Source organism: Coturnix japonica, chromosome 4 (genome assembly GCF_001577835.2).
Source record: "Coturnix japonica isolate 7356 chromosome 4, Coturnix japonica 2.1, whole genome shotgun sequence".
Lineage (NCBI taxonomy): Eukaryota > Metazoa > Chordata > Aves > Galliformes > Phasianidae > Coturnix > Coturnix japonica.
Genome location: NC_029519.1, coordinates 79,165,941 through 79,187,332, shown reverse-complemented (window position 1 = coordinate 79,187,332; position 21,392 = coordinate 79,165,941). Strand labels below are relative to the sequence as shown.

Genomic DNA, 21,392 nt, shown 5'->3' with positions numbered 1-21,392 from the left:
CCAGTCTGGCATTGTTAGCATCTGCTGCTTACCAGGCTTCATCACCATTGTGTTTCTGTTTGGTTGGGTTTTTACACAGTATTAGACAAAGGCAAAACTAGATTCAACTGTGAATTATTTGGGTCTATTACAAAGGCTCAGTAATATTGACATGTAGAAAAGTTTAAGCTTGCCAAGCTTCTTCTCCTGCTGGTCTAAACAGGAGTTGATGTAGAAAATTGATGCTGTGCATCCCTTTTAGAAACTGTTGTCTTGTTACCTACTGTAACACAGTCAGTGCACTGCTTCTCTGAGAGTGTTTTCCAAGCTGTTCATCTTCAAGCTGCTGGGTACTGTATGCTCCTTTGCTATTCAGATAGCTGGTATCCAAGTGCACATCTACATCTGCTTGTCTACTTGCCGCTTCTGCTTCCATCTTCTTCATTTTCTCTTGGATAGCCAATTACAAATAAATAGTATTTTATTTGCATTAAAATGAAATACCATTATTTGGCAACTTGCATACAGTACAGTGCTAGAAGTACAGTAGAAATCCAGAATTCAACCTTCTTAAGCTATGGCCATTGGAGTTTATGTGAATGTATTATATTTAATTGTTTTGATGTAATTATTATAGATGATTACTCAATATTATAATTAACTACTGTGTTTACAAAGAATGACAGTAAAATTCAGATTGATTCAGAAGATGAGTTTTTATTCAGAATAATTTTGACTAGTATAATCTCTGCTTGAATTTTTGCAATATTAAACATATTAATATATATAAATGAAAATAGGACATTCATATGGACAAATAAATCTGTGTATGGGCATGTTTATGTAAAAAGGAAAGAGACATAAAACCAATTTAAACTAAACAACAGATGAAAACCACTTCACAGCTATTACAGGTCTAATCTGTTCGGGAGAATGTGTTGCAACAAATTCAAAAATACCATGTATCATGTATATAATGTGATATATATCTTTAGGTGAAACTTCTATTTATTTATTTTTTTTCACACGAGTCATAGTTCCGTATGGTTTATCTCTGAAAATAAACATACTGCTGATCCTCTTTGCTTTTTCCTCTGTAGATTGATAGGAGACTAGCATAGCATATGAAGGGGTTCTTTCTGGCATCATTGACTTTGCTGCAAATAGAAAAACTGATCAAAAAGTAAGCAAATGTCAAACTCCTGAAGTGGAAATTACTTCAGTAAAGAACCCAGTGTTGCTTTTTCCCTTTCTGTCTCCTATTCCTTTTCCCCTAGCTCCTTTTTTTTCTTTAATCTTTCCCTTGAAATTCTTTGCATGCACTTAGCAAACTTATTTTTGCTAGATAACTTAGATCTGGCAATTGAGAGTTAGCATAAATCAGCTTAACCTCATTAATATCGATATAGGAAGGGCAATTTACACTATCTGCTGGCTTAATCTCATTAATATCAATGGAGGAAGGCCAATTTATACTATCTGATGATTTGGCCCCTTATTTTGAGTGTTGAAAAATAAAATAATGAATAAGGAAAAGCCATGCAATGTCTTTCTTCAGTGAGGAGCCTTGTAAACTAGAAGAGGACTATAGGGAATAAAGTAAAGAAAATGGAGAGGAGGGAATTAGATGAAATAAAGAGTAATTAATATTTTAAAAAATCATAAGATTAAAAAAAAAAAAGAAATCTGTTTAGAGGCGCCTTTGTTCATAGTAAATGTCTCTGAACTTTGTCAATAAACAGATAAATGTTTCTGTAATTTTAACTTTGAATATTCAATTTCTAATTCCCTTCTAACAGTAAACAACCCTTCTAACAGTAAACAGTTAATATAAGCATAGAAGAAAAGTACATCAAGATATTTTATTATTATTTTAGAATGAATTCTCTGAGGTGCTGAGCATATGCTGCTCTCAATGAAGTAAATACTATTTACATATATTTAGATTATGCTAATAAATAGACTTTTGTAGAAATTGCTTTGTTGAATAGAGTTGGTTTGGACCACAGTGACTGCATGTGGATGAAGATTGTGATTTATTCTAATTCCAGAACTGCTTTATTTTTTAGTATTCATATCTGACACATGTACGCTAGACTGTTACAGCAATACAGATCTATATGTTCATTTCTTACCCCAGAATAAATATCCTCTTATGTCTTTACTGCCGCTCTGGAGCTGATCACCTCATTTACTTACTTTATATTTAAGTTATGAGCTTGGATTTTTTACCTCTTGTTTATGTTAGCAGCTTTGTTATGGTATTTCCTAAAGGACTACATTGAAGAGAATCTAAAAGATGCATCTAAGGAATGCCTCTATTTTCTTTCTTTTTTTTCTTTTTTTTTTCCCCCTTCTCAGTTTTGTTGTACAGACATAATCATCTATATTATGAGAAAATGCATCCAAAGAGTTCTAAAATTCTAAGCCAGATAGAAATGCAGTATCATACAGTGTAACAGCCGTGTACCTTTGAACACGGTCCAAAAATACTGAATCAATAGCCACAGTGCAATTTAAACTTATATTTTAGCCAGGCCCAGTTTCCAATTATTTTCAAGAGCCCATTAATCTTAACATAATGGGCTTAGCTGTGATGATAAAAGAAGGAATGTTATAAGATTTTGAAGATACAAAGCAATTCATTTAAGGTTATGATTTTATCTGGGAGTTCTGGCTTAGTGAACTAAGTGAGGATTTTGGGGGAATAAAGGAGATGGAGGCACTTGTTACCTTTGTCTGAGGCAGCACAAGTTGGGGTTTGAGGGTGTGACACTACAATAAACCCCATAACACCTGATCTGGGATGTTTGATGCATGAGAATATGAACCGATGAAAAAAATCAGAATAATTGTGTCTACGTTTTCTCTTCATTGATGATGGAAATAGGTAGCTCTCATCAAGAAAAGATTGAGACTTGCTTTTTATCAGAGAATAACCGTGCTTCCAGCAATTACATCATATAAGCTACCAGATAGCTTGTTCATCAATTCTGCCTATGGCTCCTATATCTGAGAACACAAAGTAGCTTAAATCATATACTTTTATTTCATTTAAGACAGAATTTCCCTCAACTACCCTGTGCTGTAAGAACAGGTTGATGTGCAGATGGTCAGTGAGCTTTCCAGTTGCTACTTACAAACCCTATAGACCGATAGAAAGCCAGGTAACTTCATCTGCTATTAAGAGAAGATAAGCTCATCTCTCACTGAATTTGGAGTAAGAGTCTGTGGATACATATTTACTTAAACCACTGATGTAGTATTTCATTTCTGTGCACAGTAAGCTTTTCTGTTTTGTTATTCTTTTATTAATATTTTTGTCTTTGCGTTCAAGAAGGCAGTCATAGTGAATCTCAGCACTCAAAGTTTTAAGAGTATATATATACTCTTAAAATATATAAAGTGACTCTCTCTATATATATATATATATATAAAAATTAATAAATATAAAGATGGTTTGGAGACTGGTAGTCACTTTATTCCTCCTGAATCAGGTAAGACTTTGACTTTCATGTAAGAGAAAGTTTGCTGAAGAGAGAGTTGCAAATTGACAGAACTGTCAAGTTTATTTCCTTTGAGCCTCTCAGGAGCAGAAAATCTTCACTTTGGTTACTTGGTGAACAACAGAATAGGTTTTACTGTTGAGTAGTAGCAGAACAGATACATGAGGTGAAACCACAGAAACTGACAAAACCTTGCTTTCAAATGTTTCAGGGTTGGGCTTCTTGCCCTGACAGGGCAATGTTATAGGTAGAAAACATCTAAGATAAGGCACACCATTTTTCGAAACAGTGTATTTTGTAAACCAATACGTAGCTGTACTTAAAGATTAATTGATGTCAGAAATAGATGTTTTATGGCTTATCTGTTAGTGATTAGATTTACTTGCAGCTGAGGGTTAAGAGTAGCTACTCCTGAATAACTGCTGATAGTGAGTGCTCAGAGTAACACACCACATAGAGAAGGTGTAGCCCTGTGTCTGAACTCACATCGTTGTACAGCTGGTGTTTGGGTGATAGCAATACACGACAAATAGATCCACCCCAATTGCTAAAGGAAAGTGAGAGAGGGAGTTTTATATAATATTTTAATAATATTTAATAATTATTAAAATTATTGTTTTTATAATACTTTTGTTTTAATTATTTTAATAATATTTAATAATTATTAAATTGCTTAAGAATATTATTTTTTTTGTTTTTTGTTTCATGTTAGGCTTTTTATTCCTTTCTTTTTCCCTTTCCCTTTTCCTCCTTTCTTTATTTCTTCCTTTTATATGTTCTTTTCTTTTTTTTCCTAGCTTTTTCACTTTTAACCATTCTTTCACCACAAGAAGCTAAAATGGCACAAAAATGAGTTAAAAATATGAATAGTATTATTTACTTGCAGCAGTAGTTTCCTATAGACTGGTAAAGCTGATTAATTTTATTCTCAGTATTTTGCTTGGAGCTTATTTAACATGGAACGTAAGATACTTATTGTGTGTATACACATACATAATCATATAAATATACATTTGTGGGATGAAAACAAAGTTATATGAGATTAAACCAATGGGAAAAGATTTGTTCAGGAGGGACTGGTGGAAAGGAGTTCTGTTTTCAGACCCGAAATGGAAATAAAGGAAATGACTTCAGAGAGAATAAAGAAATAAGCCCGGGAACCATGAAATAGGTCATACAAAAGGGTTGAGGTAACAAAAAGACAAACAGAAAAATAGGAATATGAAATCAAGGAATTTCAGTGGTGGGGAATGACTGATGTAAAGTCAGGACAGTAAAGCTGTCTGGACTTAGCAGTAATCTCCACTCTCCTATTCCTCCCAGTAGAATGTGCAAGGAGAGAAAAGCACTCTTATGTAATCTTTTAATATGCCACTGTGAAAGGATGGCTTCCAGGACAGAAGAGCTGAGGATAGATGGGGAAAATGAGGTATCTTGATTTACATTGTGTGTTAGACTGTAGGTCATGTTATTTTCTGTGAAAGAAGTGAAAGAGCAAAATACAGGGAGAACTTTCAGCTGCACTTTTTCAGATAAATACATATGAGAAACCTCTGCATGTGTGTTTGAATTTTTGCAGATTCACTGATATACGAGTAGGTGAAATAAAACTAAGTAAGTAAGTAAGTAAGTGTACCCTGTTAAAAAGGTATTGCAGCCATATGAAGTTTTTAATTATCCTTTATTTGAGACAAATTCTTTTGAGCTCTACTATTTGTGGCTAATACAGGAATCGCCAACTTGTGCTGTCTAAGGCTGTGTCCCTCACTGCACTGTCCAAGAAAGAGACTTCTGATGATGTGGTAATATAGAAAAATAATCATCCTGATACGTAGTCAATTTACTACCCTTAAAGGACGAAGGCGTTACTGTGTTATGCTGGTTAATCAAAATGAGTGCTGATAAAATTCCTCATATATTCATTATATATGATGTATTTTATAGAAATACCGTCTTAAGGCTTTCAGAAAGTTCAACCAGTGAAGATTTCCTAATTATCCTCTGCAGCTCAAAGATGAAGAGAATTAAAAAAGTCATAAATAGATTTATATAATTGCTTTAAACCCAGCTAACAATACCTTTTCCAAATATAACAATAACAAAGATTACCCTTTGATTCTCAGTAAAGACTGCAAAGACCAAAAACCCAGAGAACTTGCTTAAATGCTGTCTTTGGAGGTTTCCAAGCCTCAGGCAGACTCTGCAGCAGCGGGGTAGATCTAATGTTGGCAATCAATTAATTTCACGTGGGAATTTGTGCAAGAGATCTCCAGAGGTCTCCTTTAAGTGAAATGTGAGTGGTGCCGTGATTCAGCTAAGTGAAAGATCCCATAGGATCTTACTTAGATCTTTGAGTTCACATGGTTTTTGCCTTGATAATTGTTGCTGGATTTATGGAGTTGTAGAAACCCTGAACACTGGGCATCTGGAGAATCATAGATAAGATCCACATGCAAAGTGGCATGGAAGACTTTGGAGAAACGATTTTTCTTTTTTTTCCTTAGTACTATTACTGCTATTTCTTCAAAGCATCTGAGTAAAGTTGGCCTGGTGGTGGGCAGAGTGTATGGAGAGGAAAAATGTAATGTAAGGAAAAGCAGATGAATAAAGCTTAAAACATGTATGAATAATAATAATAATAATAATAATAATAATAATAATAATAATAATAATAATAATAATAATAAAAAAAAGAACCACTTACTGAAATTCCACATTAGATGAGTTTTTTTTGCAGCTAAAAGTATTTCTGATGTCAGAATGTTAAACCACTTAATTCCACGAGAGCAAAGTATTGAAAATTAAATATTGAGACTTGAAAAACATATTATCATAGAAAGGTATTTTAGATTTGAACCTCAACATAAAATTCATCATTTACTATATTTATTTTTAAAATAGTAGCCACTCAGAAACCCAAAGCCTATCTGCTATTGAAGCATCTGTAGTTTCAGTCCTGCTAGTTTCCCTATTCTGTGCCACATTAAATGATTGAGGTATAAGCTGGAAAGATGGAACTTTCCATATTGCACTTCCATATTCGTATCTTTATGAGATACAAACTGCACCAGCCTTGCAATAATTAGCAAGGCGTGGAAACCGCTCTTACATGCCATGGACTACGCCTGTAAAAACTGATGTACGAGAAGACTTCTGTGCTATTTCAAATTCACAAAGAGCTTGATTATCCTTGGGGTCCCTTTCAATCTAAGTCGTTCTATGATTCTCTGATTGGAGTCAGATGGGATGTTAGATTTGATTGGAATAAGGAAGATTTTTATTTTTTTACAATAAGGTTGTAAGTGAGGAGGATAAAAGCATAGATAGGATAGATAAAAAGAGTGAGTTTTTTACAGTAAGGTTGTAACCTGACACAGGTTGCCCAGAGAGTAGATGGTGGTTGCCTCATCCCTGGAGACACCTGGGGGATGGCTGAATGGGCCTCTAAACAGATGGATCTGTAAGTCTTTCTGTTCATTGCAAGGGAGTTGGACTAGATGACCTTTCCCTTCCTTCCAACTTAAAAGATTCTAGGATTCTACATAATAGGTTTTATTATTCTTTGAATGTGGCAGTTAATGAGCAAAAAAGATTTTGCAATCAATCCATCAAGTTGATCTACTACAGCAACAGGACATCTTTGGGTCAGGTGTGTGTCTGTGTTGCGATCTTAATCTTTTATGCTATATGTCAGCTTGGTGTTTTGGAATGCTCTTTTCAAGTTGTTTCAGTTTCTTAAGATACATCCATTTTTACCTTCTGTAGGTATATCAATAAAACATGGAATGGTTCAATGCAGTTGGTACACCTCCCTGTCTTTCACTGCCTTACTGTTCTCAAACTTCATAGTTGGTATCAACTGGTACCTTAATAGTTTCTACTTAATCCTCACAATCTGTTCATCTTCTTAAGCAAGAAAGAAAATATTTCAGTGTTTTTTCCAAGAGATCTTTGATGTCAAAATGAATATGGAACCATTTTTTCCCCTTGATTGCTAGTTGCAAGTTATCAAACCAATCACCTCCTCTGGGTTTACAGAGCTTTCTTATGCAGTTGAGCTTCACTTATATTTAGAAAGATTTTTAAGTCTTCATTTGCTGTCTCTTTGCACTTACATGTATTCATTTAATTAATCTCAGTGATATTCCTCTGTATAAAATCTTAACTTGGAAGATTTTTCTCCTTCTTTGAAATTAAGTACATTTTTAAAATATTTTCATTTAAGTATATTAACACTCTGCTTTTGTTCGCTGTTTAGACAAGTTATCTGTTCTAACATCTGCTCACAAATCAGTCTTTTTTCCTCTTTAATTATCATCTTATCAACTACAGATATTATACTAAACTGATCAAAACAAGGTTTCAGATTTGAGAAGTGCTAGGCCAAAATACCATTTGGGTATGATCTGCTACGTACTGTTGTTTATACCATATTTTAATGACAAAATCTACCACATTTCTTGTTTTCTTCCTTGAAAATATCCTTAGCCATCCTCAGTTTCCCAGAAGCAAGTTGTGCTACATCCATATGTTTGTATTCCAATTTAAAATATGTATATATTTATTTTTAGGATTTCTTAGAACTGCTGCTACAAATGTAATTTTTTAAGAATATAATCTCTGAACATCCTTCTTTTAATCAGAATGGCAATGCTTGATTAGAGGCTTCTGAAGGTCTGCTGGTCACAAGAGTTCCAAATTTATTCCTACTTTATTTGGCAAAAACAACTGTGGTGCAATGATCAGGTCATAGGGTACCTGACTTGTGAATTAATGTGGTATATTTTACCATAAAAGCCTTTAAAAGTTCAATATTTCTTTTCTTTCTGGGGGACTAATAGAATTACATACTAGAAATTGGAAAGCAGGACCTATAGTGAAAAGCCTTTTAACAGTAGGTCATGATGCTTAGAATGGCATATCATAATCTACTCCTTTATAAGAGGATGTGTTTTTCATCTTCCCTATCTTCACATATACAAGTGGCTTGAAATTAAGATTATGTTACAAGAAATTGGTTAGGCATATGTTTAATTTAATTCTGAACTGAAATTCACAGCACTATCATCACTTTGCATTAAACAACTGCAGCCTAGCTTTGCATTGTGTTCCTGAGGTTATATATCATCTCTAACAATCACAATAAATCTTCATTTAGTTGGCTGGACTAGTTAATGTGTTGAGTTTTGAAATCCACTGCTTTAAAATAGCAGCTGCAAATACTACAGTTCTAGACTGTGATAAAAGCTTTGAAGATTGAGAAGAAAAGTACCTGATCTCTGTTGTTGGATGAAGTGACTAGTATGAGACAGTAGTCAGGCACTTGTGGGTTTTTTTTGTTGCTTTTTTTTTTTTGGTAGCAGGAAAATAGATAAAAACAGAGAGCATGCAAACAGAGCAGGGAGTACACATTAATCATGACTAAGACTAAAACAATAATCATGATTAGGTTCCAATTTACATGATCCTTGTAACAAGAAAATACCTAGGGGAAAATGTCAGCCTTAACTGTGTGCTTTTAATACATTTTTTTAAGAGACATTTAAGGAGCATTCTTTTTTTCATCTTCCAAAAAGCGGGTTCCTTTACTAGTGCTTTTTACTGGTACTGAATAGTCTCTCATTCTCTGAGCAGGTTTATTTAATGGAGTTATTTTAACAGTATATGCTATTTTTTTTCTTCCATTTCAGTACACGGCTAGATTATATATAAGCAATTATATTTCCTCTCAAACTTGCTTGTCCAGAATTTGAATGATAAATATTCCATTTGCAATAAATTAGAATGAATATCCCTTTTTAAGCCCTTCAGTTTCAGATCTGGGTTTGTTGTTTGAAAAAAAAATGTGCTGCAGCCTATAATGGTTTCATTGTCTAAAACTATGAAGTCTTTAAAAGCAACAACACTTTGCAATTCTGGAAATTGGAATTTCCAGAATTCTGGAACTTAAAGTGTGCTCTGTAAATAAATATATGCCCAGACTTTTTATACTTCCCTCACTTGTTCTCTCAGCACAGTTTGTCCGTTCAGTGTGAGAAGAAAATAATTCTTTCCCATCCTCCTTCAAATACTGCTGAAGGTGGCCTCCCCTGGATTCTGTTCAATGATGAGTCCAGTGAGCTGCAGTGTTGACTTTTATCTGTCAAATTAAGCACTGATGGACATGAGTGTAATTTCTGTTGGAGTCATTGCCTCAGTGTTCCTGTTTTGAAGTGCTTTTCCAAACCATTCCTAAAATAATGGTACTCTAAAAAAGGTCAATAAAAACCATGCCCAATCTGATGTCATTCAGCCTTTAATGAGGTTAGAACTTTCTATCCTTTCTCATAGAAAGGATTCTGATTTCTTTTTCCCCCAAAAGTGACAAAATGTTTCTTCTTCCCAATGAGCAATTCCACTTAGGGTTGCATGCCTAACCTGTGCTATGGGAGCAAGTGAGAGGAACCACCAGACAGCAGGGTTACTCAGCGTGGAAGAGTCCCTGTTTCCTTGACCAAGCATAGCTCCTTCAGCACACGTTTTCCTCTCTCCTCACCTCTACGCTACGGCGCAGTATTTCTCTTGCTCTCTCTCTCACTCTCTCTTTTCTGTATCTCTCGGAAATCAGACTGGAGTTCAGAGCACTTTCACTACCTTTTATGAGGTAGAGTGCGATGGCATAGATGGGAGTAGGGCTAGTCAACTTTCTACCCACCCACCTACCTGTGCTGAGGGAGCTACGCTTGAGGCCGGAAGCAGTGACTCCTCAACGGTGAGTAACCTCCTCTCTCATCTCTGTCTTTAACTCTCTCTATAGGACTGTGGGTGGAGGGATGAGAAAATGTGTTTTGGTATTTGTTTGTTTTTTTTTTTTTTCTTCCCAATTTTTTTTTATTTTTATTTTTTTATTATTATTATTATTATTTTTTAAATCTTTTTATTAACCACTGGATCACAGAATGAACTGCATGTATTGCTTTAGTCACCAGTGAAAATTCATTATTACCTGCCCATTCTGAATTCTTAATGTCATCTATAGAACAAGGATGATGTTTGTTTGCAGAGGTGATCCATTTACAGGTGGTTAAACCAATCCTTCTGACTTGTTTACTTTACACTGTGAAAAGGTATTCTCTGATCACCTTAAACTCAGTTGTTAATTTTCCATTAATTTAATTGTAGTAATGTTGAGCCAGCACTTTGTGATTAAAAATGGATGGTGGTATTTATATGCTAATCATCATTTACTATGGGTAACAATAATTTCTACAGGACAGGATTTTTATTTTCTGTATTTGCTATTACTGATTTTAATTTGCTTAATCCAGAATGTTTGTGAATCTGTCTATTGACAGCAGGCCAATTACAGAAAATAATAGAAAAATAGAAAAAAAAATAAAATTTGTAAGAAAATTGTAAGCAGAAAATCAAACCCCAAGAGATTAATCAGTTCTTAATGTTTGAATTTATGAATCCAAGTTTTTGATTTTTTTATGTGATGTGAACTTGAGATTGAAAGGATTGTTGCTGTCTGGATTTCTTGGTACTTTCACTACCTATACATTACTATTTTACTTTAAAGTCTTGTCTTATTATTCTTATAACCTGTTTTTCTTTGCCCCAAGTATTGCTGTTTCACTGTTTTAATATCCCTCAGCATTTTAAAAAAGTACGAGATGGACTACGAAGATCTTCCTTCCTTTCTTGTTCTGCCTCTTGGGTATCTACTCAAGCTGTCAAGATGTCAGACTAAAGGGCAGAAGAAGGGTCATACGAAGATACTGGTCCCTGGGGATACACAAATCTGACTGTGTTCCTTTAATGCTCTTTATCAGCTCCATGTGGGGCCATGTCATATCACAGTAAAAGGCACTAAAAGGCAGTAATGCATAGTCTATAAATCAGAGAGCGCAATCACAGCCTTTGCAGCAGAGGTGGTCAGTAGTCTGATTGATGAAATACTTCTATTTTCAGGTGACTAGGTGGCTTTGAGGAATTGGGAATAGGATGCAGAGCCTTCCATCTTCTGGTCACTGACATATATTGGGAATTGGTCACTAGTGATGGATGGGTATCCCCCCTGATGACTCAGTGATGCTCTTTGCATGAATGCACAGGAGATCTGAGTGAAATTCTAGAAGGACAAATATCTTGTTTAGCAAGCTGCCAGAATTTCACTAATAACTGTTTCTGTTTGAGAGAAAAAATAAGGGTCATGGATAAATAATTGGCTCCTCAAGTTTTGAATAACATTTACAAATAGTTTTATTATTACTGCTTATTCCTTTTAGTAAAAGCAATGAAGTCTCCAAATCTTCCTATGCATAGCCAAAAACGTGTCTAGAAAATTTAGCTTTCCTGGCAAACTTTGATCTTTTGACAAGAAAAGAAAAAACAGGTTAGTCAATTTGTAATGTTGTGTTGGGAAATCTTTGTAGGAATTTCAACAGCTGAAAACCTCAGCAGAGTTTGAGGTTTGGACTACTGAGAGGCAAATGCTTTGTGGGTAAACTTAATCAATATCCAAAGTATGTTTTCTGTTGATGAGTTTACAGATTATTATTATTATTATTATTATTATTATTATTATTATTATTATTATTATTATCATATAATTATTCTTGTCTAATGTAGGAGACTTTGAGTTTTGCAAAGAATTGGCAAAATGTGAAGACCAACTGAACAGTGCCCCTAATCTCACTGCAATTATATGAAAACATATTGGTAGCATACAGAGATAAATTCTTTTTAGAAGTGGTATAAGGATTTGGAATGGGAGATCAGAATTGGTATCATTCAGTAATTAAGGTGAATTAGAGATACTGTGGGGGATATTATGAAACAGAGATGTCAGTGGATTACTTTAAATCCAAAGAAAATTGCTCTCTGCATTTATCTTGTAAGATGAGCAAATCAGAAGTTGGCATATTTATATATACAGGGGAGTTTGCATAGGCAGTGATATGCAAAGTAAAGTACTGTAAAGTATTTTGATAATTAATCTAGAATCTTCCTCAACCAAATCTAATACTAAATTTTAGTCATGCAACCCCAGGCTGTGGATTTGCCTGAGTAACCTCACTGGGAGAATAAATAGCTTAATTTTACACTTACTGTGCTAATTCTCCTCTGAAATTATTATTATTATTATTTTTTTTTAAGTATAAAAATTAAAATGTCTAAAGCGCACAGCTTCTTGTATTTTACAACACTGGCTTAAATGTGTATTCTGGCATTCATAATACTAAAAGAAACATTATATTACTTACATATACATAAATAAAAGTGAAATATAGTAATACAGTTTTCAGGTAATTTTGCTTATTGAAAACTCTTGAAAACAAATATCTTAGCAACTCATTTCAATATATGCTGATTTAAATTTGTTAAATACCTCAATACAATTTACATTCTCTGATTATAAAAATAAAGCATTCTTTAAAATTGCATTGGTTTAAGCTGCCATCCACAAGCTGTGTTAGTGACTCCAACCCAAGCCAGAAATTAGTAAATTTATACCTTTGCATTTAAGCAGGTCAGCATCGAATTTACAGCCTTGTTTCTCAGTCACACTGTTAGAGATGTTAACAGTACTTTAACAATGTAGATCATATACGAAGATCAAACGTTTTTTCAGTATGATTAAGATGGTTAGTTATAATTCCCACATTTTCTGTATTTTCCAGGCTGATTTCTCTCACAAGCTGAATTAAACTTTTGTGGGTTGGTTTTTACCTTCTTCTTTTTCTGTATAAGAAGTGCGGGAGAGCTGTGAAATGCACCATCTGTTTCCAAATGGTGTCAGCTGGCATATAGATGCTCATCACCCTGCCCTCTCTTATTTCAGTTTTAGGCAGGTGTAATGCCACTGACTCAACAGGAATTACTTTTGATTTAATCTTGTTTAAGCAAAAGAAGTGTGGATGATAGTGCACAAGCATTCTAGGGGACTCTTTATGTTGATTTAGACTGCAATCCTTTTAAACATTGACCTCAGCTCATCTGAATTGCCAACAAAATGCTCAGTAGTATTTGGACTGAGTATAGAGTTTCAGAGGAAAGTAGGGCTACCCTAACACCCCAGGCATTTATTCCTGGGGCAGTTCAAACTCAGCGTCATTAAATATTATTCTCTTTGATCAAAATCCTTTGAATTTGTATCCATCCTATCTGAGCACATCCAAGCAAGCACACTAATATACCCTTGATCTGTACAATAACGATGAGTTTTAGACTCCTTATGCCCCTCCAAGACTTGGGAAATTTCAAGATGAGGAGAAAGAGATCACTGTAAAGAAGCACATTTTCCTTTGTTAAAGTGGGAAAGTGACCTTGCAGTAACAAATGGAGACTACCCTACTCAAGTTAAAAAATAAAAAGAATAAAAAAGTAAGAATGAGTCAATAGTGTGAGGAAAAATGAGTATTTCATTATTCGGAAACACAAATTATGAAGAGGTTTTGACTGTTCTGTCCATTGTTAAGTAGAAAGAGATTAATCCATCCAAGTGTAAATGTCTGTATCTGAGTTGCTCACTCCAGACTTCCTTTATCATTGATGGAGAACAATAGGCTTTTCTACTCAGATTAGTAACAAGGTGTAGTCAGATGAACAAAACCATGCAGAGGGGATTTAGTCTTGGGGGTCTTTGAAGGTTGTGTATTCATAGGTAATTGATGTCAGCTTTCTATGAACATAGCTGTAGCAGAAAGGAAGTTACCTACTTTTTGCTGGAGAGAAATATTGAAATTGTTTTGTAAGAATATTTACCTAAGTAAAGTAGCTTTTAAGTAAGTTCCAACCTCATTAGAATGCAGCTTTATCATTTCTGACATTTGACGATTTGGGGGATGAAAAAAAACAATTAAGGAAATTAATCTCAAAACTATTCATGTTTAAATTCTTGAACATTTAAGTAAAAAAGTGAATACAGCTTATCAGAAATGCTGAACATCTAGGCCTAAGTTCACTGTATTGTCTTTAGAATTCTAATTCAATTTAATATGTTTAAGTTTAATCAAAGAGGAGAGGTACTCACAGTGAATGAGCTCATTAAAATCTCAAATACATCATGGCTCGATCTTCTCCACCAAGTACAGAAGGAAACTGAAATGCTTTGGTCCAACAACTGGATCTACATACGATGAGCAAGGATAAGAATTCACTTATAGAAATCGACCTTGCATAGGTCTCTGAACACGTCATCTGAATTTTTTTATAAGCAGACCCACTTTTCATGCTTACATTATTAGAACAATTTATCAGTTGTAGACATCTGAAAACCTGCTACTGAGTATTCTACTGCCGCGAACAGTTCTTGGATTCTGATAAATATTAAAAGATATTCAGTCACAATTTTTGACGTCAGGCAAGTATAGACAACTGCATGATATTTAGGTTCATCCAGAATCATGTAAGAAAAGAAGCTCCGTGCAAATGCTCTTTAATTTCACCGTTTTTTCAAGTCACTGATGAAATTATACTTTTATCTTCTCTCCGTACATTCTGATTTGGAGGTAAGATTTTGAAGAAAGGGTTGAATTAATTTGTATGGGAACTATTGTCCTCAGGTTAAAAGCACGTAAACTGTTCAGGGTATGTGGATCATATCGTTGCAACTACTTCTCAATTGCTGTTCAAGCAAAATGCTGTATAAAACACTGAATCTCAAAACATAGGCAAAGTAAATTAGGATTTCCTAAGATAACATGAATATTTCCTGGAGAAACTGGTGTTGTACGTAAACAACTTGCGTGGTCTATTAAACATACATCAATAAGTGATGATATTTTCCTCAGTTTTACAGTTACTCATATATATATATATATTTTCCTTTTGATAAAAGACTTGTTCATATAGCAGTGAAACTGATCATCAGCATCGTCTACACTTCTTTGGTAGATATGTTTACATGAATAAAGAGGAGAAGACAAGGGCAAGATATTGTTGTCTACCACAATACACTAAGTATACAAAAGAGCCTGACTTCTGATGGGTGCATGGTGACAGGACAAGAGGCAATGGATAGAAGTTCAGATGTGGGAAATTCTTTGGCCAATTTGGGAAATTGGGAAATTCCAGTTAGAGATCATGAAAAACATTTTACCATGAGGGTAGTCAAATTCAAGCCCGGGGTGGGAGTTTTCAGTCTAGAGAGGCTAAATATCTTCTGTGTTTGGCAATACCAGAGTGTCCTGAACAACACAACCTAATATACATCATGGCTTAAGGAGTAAGTTAATCACAATCAAATATGACAACGAATAGCTAGGAAAATAGGAACATCATAATTCCATTTTCCTGTGTAGCCACTAATCCCCTTTTAACCCCATTGCAACCACTTTGTTTTCCAAATAATGATTTTTTTCTTGATAGAGAAATTCAAATAGAAGTGATAGTTTTCTCACAATAGCTGAACATCTAGGAAAATCCTAATGCATATTCTCAAGCGACTGATGGAAATACGGCTTCAGGCACTGGGTATTAATGCTGAAAAATAGCAGATGTCTCCCACCATAGGGATGAGTGCATCTGAATAGCGAACAGGCCGTTCTTACATTGGCTGTCAGTAATAGTATCATGTTTATGCATGCAATGTGCTAAGGAAGAATAAGATGTGAATATTATGAATATAATCTTTTTCTTATATTTATATACTTATCTTACATATATAGTGCTATATTTAAGACTAAGCACAGTTGAGAGGAAAGTGTTGTATAACAGGTTAACCTTGGAAAATATTATTTTTGATTCACCCTCCCAATTCATAATTGCTTCATGTAAACTTTGTTGCAGTAGAAGGTGTTAATTGACTTTTGGTTTGTAGTAACAAGCTTGCTTCAAAAATGAGGAGAAGTGGGGAATTCAGGTAGTCAGCCTTAATGGCTTGACAGTGCATAAATTATCTGCTAATTGCTTACAAATCAAGTTCTAGCCAAGAGTATTCAAAGAGTTGCAGGTTCTTTTTCAATATAGAATCCTGGTTCAGTCTGGGTTAGAGAAGTCTGTAAAGATCACCAAGTCCAACCATCAACCTGACCTACTGAGTCCCATCACTAAACCATGTCCCTCAGTGCCACATCCACACATCTTAAATACCTCCAGAGATGTGGAGCCCTAGGCAGCCCATTCCAACACTTAATCACTCTCTCCTTGAAGAATGTCTCCCTAATGTCCAAGATAAACTTCCTCTGGTGCAACATATTAAATAGAAGTTGCTCCTCACAAGTTATACCAAGTAAACAGACTAAACTTTATTTATCAATAATTATGAATACCATTTTTTGCACTCATATGTTCCAAGGTCAGTGTGCGCCACTGTTAACATTAAGCTCCCTAAGTGACAGATGGGCTCTCTGAAATCACGTAATTAAAAAATCTCCAATAGTTATGATAAACTTGAATATACATACTAAGCAAAAAACTTTCAATATTGATTTCACAATTTCTAAAGATATAATCATTATATTTTGCGATTAATTACTATCGCTACTAAAGTTTTTCAGCTAATTAATAACTAAAATCGCATACTTTACCTTCCAGCCGTTATGTTCTTTTATGTCTTTCTCTAGACCAGGCTGGATGTGGCTCTGGGCAGCCTGGCCTGGTAGTTGGTGACCCTGCACATAGCAGGGGGGTTGAAGCTAGATGATGATTATGGTCCCTTTCAGCCTAGGGCATTCTATGATTCAGTGATATGATATGAATCTGTTAAACTTGAAATATTGTCACTTATCTGTTACCACCTACTTGCTGACTTAGTTCATTTTCAGTCATTTGCTTATTAGTAGAAAGCAGCTGCCTGAATCTTTGCCATGAAACATTTTTTATTCTTGAGGTTTGTTATGTTCTCTCCAGTTCTTACGCCATTGTATCTGTGCTTTTTAAGCACAGCTTAAACTGAAGTAACACAGCAGTGTATTAAGAGCTGAATGTTAATTGGAGTGATGATGTTCATTCAGTTAAATTCTTCTTTACTGACCAGAATACAAACATGGAGCTGGAGGTAATACGAAAATCACTAGAAGTGTTTATGTAGCCAAATTGGACATGTGGGATGGTTACCAGAAGATTTTGGAGAACAATTATATCAGAATACTCTTGTCAGATTTTTATGTCTCTTTTCTGTTTCCAAAACTTGAAAACAATACAGTACAAATAAACATTAAGGACAAGGTCTAAGTCCTTGCATGTTGAAATTAGATTAATAACGGTGAAAATAGGGTGCTCTTCTGTGTTATAACAGAAAATTGGATAATTAAAAGAGCATAATATGTAAAAGACATTATTACAATCCTCATCTGATTGTGTAGAATTACCCATGCTTCTGCACAATCCTACCAATAAACTCCATAAAATTATTAATGCAATTCAAGATGTAGATTATGTTCTATGTATGGATTTCAGCATCTTATTTATGTGCCTACTCATTTCAGCATGCGGTCTTCCATCATTCTGCTCCTTAAAATATGCTCCATTTAAAACAGCTAACAGAATTTTTTTACTGTTATTATTTATTTATTTTTTCCTGCAAAGAAATCATGAAATATGTGAGACTATTAGAAATCTTCAACAAATGGAATTAATGGGAATGTACAATATAGGCTTGATCCAGTCAGTTTACCCACACTGATTACAAAGTAAATACTATTCGGCAGTATCACTTTATATTCAGAATCAATCCACTGGTGTTTCAAAAAGAATCATTTAACAATGAATAATGTTTAACTGTAGATCTCAGCAGTAAATTAGAATATCCTAATTTAATAGAGTATGATCTGTTATTTGCCAACAAACATAGATTGCGTTATAAATCAAGCAGTTGTATGGTTATGGAATAACACTATACTGAATTATATTTAATTACTGCCTTTTGAACATTCATGTTTCTGCCATATAATATAATTTTCCATCTTTTAACTTAGTTTCTTTTACTAACAGAAAATGTAAATTAGTTCTGAAGAAAAATACTTACTGGGGACAGGCAATTAACTATGTATTTCAGGAAACGGCACCAACTACGTGAGAATCATCAAAATGCTTTTCTGTTCTGCACCTCTCTGTATATAACTGTTTATGTATTTAATGAATTATATTGAATATAGGCCACAAATGAGCAATTCAAAGTAATAGGTAAGTCTATAGATGAATGTGCTTCTTGGTGCAGGCTTCCTATAATGTCTATTCTTGTTTCACATTAGTCACCAATACTTTTCAGAAAGAGGTTTCACCTGCATTTATATTCTGAACTCCTGTTAATGATCCAGCATATTGGGGATTAATTTTGTTGGTGTTTATTTAATGCCTTATAAACATTTGTCCCAAATACTTTGCTTTACATTCATGTTAAGTAATTGTATGGTCCCAAAAGATAAAGTGGGAAAAGTTTGGAAGGAGGACGGGCCTTTTATTCCAGGTAAAAACACCTAAAAACTTTCTGTGAGGTAAAATTAAATAGCTAGAATAACATTGCATCCTTAGTAGTTGCTAAAAACTAGGGGAAACTCCTAAAACTGTAAGCTGAGTTCTGTGGTAGAAAGCATTCTGAGACAGAGATAATTGAACATCCTACATAGTAAACTTGTTTGCTATGCTGCTTAAATCCATAAATTTAAGCACCTAATGATTCAAGGATGCCTAGTTGGATTTGGCAAACACCTAGCTTATATTTTGGATCACTGACATATTGCTTTGGAAGTCCCATGTTCTGCTTTAATTCCTTTGAAATATTTGGCCAGGGGCATGTATTTGATCTCAGTATATGGAAGCTTGTTGATTGGAAGTCCCAATGGCTTGGAGTTTAACAACTTCTTGAGGCCTCCTACATCTGGAGTATCCATAAACCTGAGGCAGACTGGAGCATGGGAGAAACATGGGTGTATATGTACAAAGTTACTTTGCTTATCACAAGGTAATATTACTTGTGAACACGAATAATAAATATTACAGTTATGAAACAAAATATGTGGTTAACTGTATTAAATTTTTAATTCTTTAGGAGTTTTTGCATCTCCTTTTGTCTTTTCACATGGATTCTTGAACAAGCTCAGCACTGGCCTCACGGAATTCCTGCGGATATCATTGTGGATGTCCTGGGATTCATAGGAATAATTAGTGAAAATAAATAAATAACAGATCACTTGGGAAAATGTCTGTTGACCTATTTTGTTGTTTCTGACATTTAAAAGTAAATTTGTAAAGGCTTAAGTGAAAAGTCCTTTCTGGTTTTGTTCTTGAGGAAAACAAGGAAACTGAATCTTGACCCATAGAAAAAGAATCAGTGTAATCAACCAGCACAAGCTTTCCCTCTGAACTACTAAAAAATGTTCACGTGAAGTACCACAGTCTTCCCCTAATATGGTGCATATTGCTTCTGGTGCTTATTACTGCAAACCTGTTGATTAATCCTCAAAGGGCTCCTTGTATCTTTAGAGAAATCTTACAGCATCCAGACTTCAGCAAGGGAATGATCCAGTGATCCAGACACGGAGTAACCCTGCTATATTTCATTTTGTTTTCTCTTCATAGCTGGACAGTGCCACTTCACTCATCCAGGCAGCTAAAAATCTGATGAACGCTGTGGTTCTTACAGTGAAGGCATCATATGTAGCTTCTACTAAATATCAGAAGGTCTATGGTACTGCTGCAGTGAACTCCCCAGTTGTTTCTTGGAAGATGAAGGCACCTGAGAAGAAACCTCTAGTAAAGAGAGAAAAACCAGAGGAATATCAGACAAGAGTGAGAAGAGGGTCCCAGAAGAAACATATTTCCCCTGTACAGGCCTTAAGTGAATTTAAAGCTATGGATTCATTCTAAAACACTAAGCTTTACCAGCAGGGTTTTATATTCTTTTTGTATGCATACCTGCCGACTTGTATGCGTCTGGCATGGGGTGGGGGGGAAACAGTGTCAATTTGCATGCAACCTGAGGCTCTATTGAAGTAACTATTTTCTGCAGTGCCAAAATTTAAGGGCATTCTCTTCCAATGTTCAGTGGACTTGGTCCAAGCTTACTTTTTAAACTAAACTATTGCATTAAATTGGCCAAAGAATTTGCATCACAGGAGTATTTGCTTGGGTTAAATAATGAATTCAAGACTAAACCCAGAAATTTTTATGCATGCAAGAAACATTAGGTTGGCAGGTATATTAAGTGGAAAAAAAAAAAAAAAAAAAAAAAAAAAAAAAAAAAAAAAAGGAATTGTAATGGTAGACCTTAAAGCTTGTATTGCTTCTGTTCCAGTGCAAAAAATGTACTAGCCAATATGCTTAAATGTGTGGCCCGATAATAAAATGATATAACTTTTAAGTCATTTTCATTATAGTCTGTGAATTTTTAAAATGGATACAAACTAATTCATCTTAAAATTGCTTCTTTTAAACAATATTTTGTTCTTTATATTCTAGTAGTGTTATGATTGCTCACGTTTCAGTTTTTCCCATTAATATGAACAGAGGTTTACTTTTGCCAATTGAATTCCTTATGGTGGAGTATGAAGCACAATATGGTGATTGACATTGCCTTTTATATTATGATTATGATGATGATGATTATTATTATATTAGTAATAGAAGACCTGATGGTGGAATGTTTTGAGACATGGAAATTGACAATGTGAGAACTTAGAGTCAAATATGTAGGTGTAGCTTGGATTACAGGTATCTGAAATACCATTGTAACCACTAACTCAATAAACTCATTTAACCTTGGAATCTTCAATTTGTATGGTGTGTCTTTTTTAATGCAGAGATGCACAGATGCCTTCTGCATCACAGGTGAGGTAGCTCACTTAATTTGGCCTTGTGTTTCCTTTTATTTTTTAGTAAGAAAAAGCAGCATTACACTATTTTTTTCATTTTATTTTTTTCTACTGCCAAGTATGGTAAATGAGTCAAAACCCAAATAGTTTAAATCTTCAACAGAGTTAA

General features: G+C 34.5%; 1 protein-coding gene across 5 annotated transcripts in view; it reads left to right on the top strand.

The window, feature by feature from the left end:
- CTNNA2 (catenin alpha 2) overlaps nucleotides 1–21,183 on the top strand; it is a 424,920-nt gene extending 403,737 nt beyond the window's left edge. For 4 of the 5 annotated variants that reach the window (XM_015862647.2, XM_032444565.1, XM_032444564.1 and 1 more), the window contains 2 exons: nucleotides 10,093–10,236; nucleotides 19,992–21,183. In XM_015862647.2, the coding sequence (XP_015718133.1) occupies nucleotides 10,093–10,236; nucleotides 19,992–20,279 (432 nt within the window). In that variant the 3' untranslated portion in view covers nucleotides 20,280–21,183. The remainder of the gene's footprint in view (nucleotides 1–10,092; nucleotides 10,237–19,991) is intronic. The other variant, XM_015862648.2, reaches the window with a different exon arrangement.
- The last annotated feature ends 209 nt before the right edge of the window (nucleotides 21,184–21,392 follow it).